This window comes from Myotis brandtii, unplaced genomic scaffold (assembly GCF_000412655.1).
Source record: "Myotis brandtii unplaced genomic scaffold, ASM41265v1 scaffold292, whole genome shotgun sequence".
NCBI classification, from domain to species: domain Eukaryota; kingdom Metazoa; phylum Chordata; class Mammalia; order Chiroptera; family Vespertilionidae; genus Myotis; species Myotis brandtii.
The window spans coordinates 396,759-400,959 of record NW_005361156.1 but is presented as its reverse complement, the minus strand read 5'-3'; the positions used below and the strand labels follow the sequence as shown (position 1 = coordinate 400,959).

The 4,201-nt window shown below is 56.9% G+C and overlaps 1 protein-coding gene across 1 annotated transcript in view; it reads right to left on the bottom strand.

The window, feature by feature from the left end:
• Positions 1 to 331: 331 nt before the first annotated feature.
• Positions 332 to 4,201, bottom strand: part of LOC102260628 (chromosome unknown open reading frame, human C16orf59) — a 5,296-nt gene continuing 1,426 nt past the window's right edge. The window contains exons 2-9 of the mRNA XM_014542181.1: positions 3,972 to 4,196; positions 3,488 to 3,869; positions 2,974 to 3,027; positions 2,238 to 2,331; positions 1,962 to 2,073; positions 1,763 to 1,864; positions 1,148 to 1,338; positions 332 to 829 (exon numbers count right to left, since the gene is read on the bottom strand). Coding sequence (XP_014397667.1) covers positions 683 to 829; positions 1,148 to 1,338; positions 1,763 to 1,864; positions 1,962 to 2,073; positions 2,238 to 2,331; positions 2,974 to 3,027; positions 3,488 to 3,869; positions 3,972 to 4,196 — 1,307 coding nt within the window. The 3' untranslated portion in view covers positions 332 to 682. The remainder of the gene's footprint in view (positions 830 to 1,147; positions 1,339 to 1,762; positions 1,865 to 1,961; positions 2,074 to 2,237; positions 2,332 to 2,973; positions 3,028 to 3,487; positions 3,870 to 3,971; positions 4,197 to 4,201) is intronic.

Sequence of the window (4,201 nt, the reverse complement as noted above, 5' to 3'; positions counted from 1 at the left end):
TAAAGGGCTTGTTCCCTGGTGGTGGCTCAGTGTGGGGGGCCCACACCGACTACAGCAATGGCCCAGGAGGTGGTACCAGGATTGATGGCTGTGGGCACATAGTGCCTGCCTACTCTGATAGAGGCCTGTGGCTTTTGTGTCTTCCAATGAGCCAGTACAGATCTAGGCACCCGTGCTAAGGCCAATGCATGAGGTGAGTCCCCAATGCAGCCCATCTCGAGTGGCCTTACCCGCTTCCTATAGTACAGAAGGGAAATGAGTGTTCTTAGTAAGTATACTTGATATCTTCTTGGCAAACAAAAACAAATACACATCAAATCGCACCTTGTTATATAATTTCTAAAGTAGTTTTAATGTCACACAAGCAGCTTTTTAAGTCTAAAGTGAGAGAAAATAGAGGTAGCTAAGAAAACCCCCCACTGGCCTGTTTCCCCCAAGCCTGTGGAGGGCCCAGCTGAGCCCTGACCAGGTTTAGCAGCTATGAGAAGGGACCTAGTTCCTCAGGAAGAGCCAGGGGTCCATTCCTTCCCCTTGGAAACCTGGCTTCCCAGGAGAGTACAGGCGTCTCGAGCCAGGCCACTGCACCGATGAATCCCCTCAATTCCTGTTCATTTAACTCTGACCAGAGAAGGGGTGCTCTCCCAGTAGACCCAGAACCAGCTTGCCCAGTCACAGGAAGGGTTCAGTCAGCAGGTTCATCTCGCAGGATGGTGAGGAAGCGCTGGCCTCCCTCACAGAGAAGGCTGTGCACAGCCCGGCATAGTGCCAGCTGAGGCGGTCCCAGTGGCTCCTGCATGCTCACCAAGGGGAGAAGTTCTGCCATCAGGACCTGGGGGGAGATGTAGGGTCGAGGTTGCAGGGAGGCCTTATCCCAGACAGCAGTCCAGGGCCCCCACAGGAGGGCCCAGGGGATAGAGTAATTCCAGGACAGGCTTTGAGGCACCATGATCCAGCCCCTCCCTCCTCCAAACGCTCCATTCTCTCTCCTGCTGCCCCGGTGCTGGCAAATGCACAGGCGCAGAGGCTCTCGTCAAGAGCACAGATAGGCTGTTGAGCCCTCACAAGGCTTCAGATCTGGAATCCTCCCCATGACTCAGGCTCCCCTGGCACCCAGACACCTACTCCCTAATGCTCACTCTGGAAGTACCTTTTCTAGGTGGATTTGCTGGTCCAGCATGTCCACCCGAAGCCTGAGGGCTGCCAGGGTCTGCAGCTCCTGGGTGCTGGAGTAGAGAAGCAGCTGGGGGCTCCAGGTGGGATCTGCTTCTCCTCCACAAGGCAATGAGGCCATGGGGAGCCTCTCCTCAGGCCACGGCCCCAGCTGCTGTTCCACCACTTCTGTGAGGACGGGGGAATGTGGCCTCCTGGGGTGACAGCCAGGCACCTCTTTGCCACTCTCCTCTAAGGGGGAGCAAAGTTGCAAAGTCTCCATTTGCCTCCGAGACAAAGCCCTATTGTTCATAATCATCTCTTACAAGGCTAGGCCAGTCACCTACCAGTACCTCTGATTCTCACATGCTACCTTGTCAATGATTGGACAAATAAGTAAACTACTTAAAGTGGTAGGGCTCTGTGTGTTGGGAGAAGGAATGGGGGTGGAGGAGCTGTTCCGACTGGTCCCATAGGACAACTGGGGAGAACTCAGAATGCAATGGAGTGACTTGGGGAAGGGCCTGCCTGCCTCTACTCTTGGGCTGTCCTGTGGCTAGAGAACCTTGACCTCCCCTACCAGACTTCAGCACAGATGGCAGTGGGGTCTCACCTGCCTGCAGTTCCCGCAGCCTGTGGAGGCACTGCCCCACAATGGCCTGTAGCCCCTCCAAGGTGAGCAGGCCACGGTACTCCTGCATCCAGTCCGTGGGGTCTACGAAAGAGTCAGGGAGGGCAGGCTGGGTCCATGCTGGTCCTGCAGCACCCCCACCCCCACCCCCATACAAAACCCTGTATCAGGGCCCACTGACCTCTTGTGAGCTCTTCCTCCATTCTCAGTCTTAGCAGCGAGCAAGCCTTCTGCAGGCGCCCTACCTCTGCCTCCACCTCTGCAGCACTGAGCCCGGAGCTAGGCCAGCCTGACTGGACACAGGTCAGGGAAACTCCCGTGTTCAGCGCCACCGCTCACCTCCCCTAAAGATGGGGCCTGGGAGTGGCTCTGGGCCTTCCTGGAGTTGCTCCTCAAATTCACCAAGTGTAGAACCAGACACTCTTCCCCTACCCCCCAGCAAATCCAGCAAGGATACAGTCAACTGCATTTTCTGGAGGAACTGGGTTTTAGAGGACGTAGTGGCATCCATGGAGTCGCTGGTCTGTATAGAGCTGAGCTGGGCCCACAGGCTGGATGCACACATGGGCACCCCAGAGAGAGATCATTATTCTAGCTAGCTGGACTGGATCTCAGGAAGTAGGCAAGGGCCAGAGTAGGGGCCTCAGCCTAGGGTGTCTGACTCTGCTGAGAGCTAGGATAGGCCTTGGGATGTCTCAGGGGAACTAAGAGGACACTGTCCAGAGAGCTGACCCATTCCGAGAAATACTAGGAGAGAATTTGAGGAAGAAGGGGAGAGGGGCTGGCAGTGACTGGTAAGTAGGATGACTGGTAAGATCTGTGGGTGTTGGCTATGCACCAGGCACAGTGCATAACCTGAAAGGAACCACCTCAGTTAACATCTCTAGAAAGCTAGTACTATCATCACCTGCACATGCAAGACAAATTGGGACTAAAAGACACCAAGTGTTTTGCTCAAAGTCTTGCAGCTTATAACCAAGCAGCTGAGCTGGGGGTCTCAAAGCCTACTGAGTCTAAGGTGACTACGGCAGTCGGAGCTGGGCAGACTCTCTTAATATATAGTGTTCCCTCCTAGCAAAGAAAGCAAAGGGATCTGCTGGAAAAGTCTTACCAACAGGGCCCCGAGCTGGTGGGAAGCCTTGGCTTCCCTGCTCTCCCCTCCACCCCCACCCAGTTGCAAGACTCAGCCTCACCAGGAGTTGTGAGAAGCCGCCTTCCTGAAGGCCATGGGCAGCTGCAGCAGCGTCCTGTCAGGAAAGCCAGTGTTCAAAGGAGCCTCGCCTCATTCTGGGACTGCAGACCCTGCTCAGAGCCCAGATAGGGGTGAGGCTAACACCCCCCACCCCCAAACAGGGCTTCCAGAGTGACCATGGGAGTCAACCCAGTCCAGATCTGCCCTGTCAGAGAGAGGAGAGGGTACCACAAGCAGAGACCATCTGAGCCCTTGGGCTGGGTAGATAAAAGGGCACCGGACTGCCAGGGAGGAGAGTGGGACAGGCCCTAGCCCATCAAACCCAGCCAATTCACAGCCAGCTGTTCCATTCTGCCAGCTTCAGGGCATGGGCCTCATGGGTGGTACTCCAGAACCCACATGCACTTCAATGCCCTGCCCTCCCTGTCACCCCAAATTCCAGACTCCAGCTGCTGGCTAGGGTCTGGTCAGGTAGAGTGCTAGCAGTTCCTCCAGTGAGGTTCTGAGAAACCTACCCCTTCTCCTTGAGTGTGAAAGCTTCGGGGGCCTGAGGAGCAGCCGATGGAGCTATCGGTGGGTCCCTGAGGCCGGGTCCAGGCTTGGCAGCTAGGGGCCCTTTCCCTGTACAGGTCTGATCCCCCGTTGACAGAAGCCTAGGCTTAGGGAGGCCCTTGGCAGGCCTGGTGGCCTGGCGGGTGCCCCTGGGGAGTTTTGTTTGAGAAGCCCGGTGTGGGGCAGCGGCTGTGGTAGCCGAAGTGGCAATGGACCCAGACTTCAGGCTGGAGGCCTTGTCTCTTTCTCCAGCCTTAGATATGCCTTTTCGCACGTGTACAGCCTTCTGCAGTGCCTGGGTTAGAAGCTCCAGCTCCTTGAGGTCTTGAGGGCTGGGTGTGCATGCTGCGGAAGCCAATACAGCGGTCGGTCACCACTGTCCTTCTTACTGCTGCATGCAGAAGGCAGGCCAGGGGCAGCACTTGGAGCTGGGTGGCTGAGGTTTACCTGGAGACGGGGCCTCTTCATTCGCTTCTGGACCTGGGGTTGGCTCCGGAGTCGGGGTCTCAGCTGGTTCCCTGCGAAGACACAGGAAGCTAAACCCCAGCCTCCTCAGAGCCTTCAGGGAAAGGGGGGAGGGGGATGACACCGACAACCGGCACCTGGGAAGTGGACGCTGGGCCCGCCCTCCTGGCCCGGTCTCTGAGAGGGGTTCTGAGGGCCCAGGGAAGGCTGAG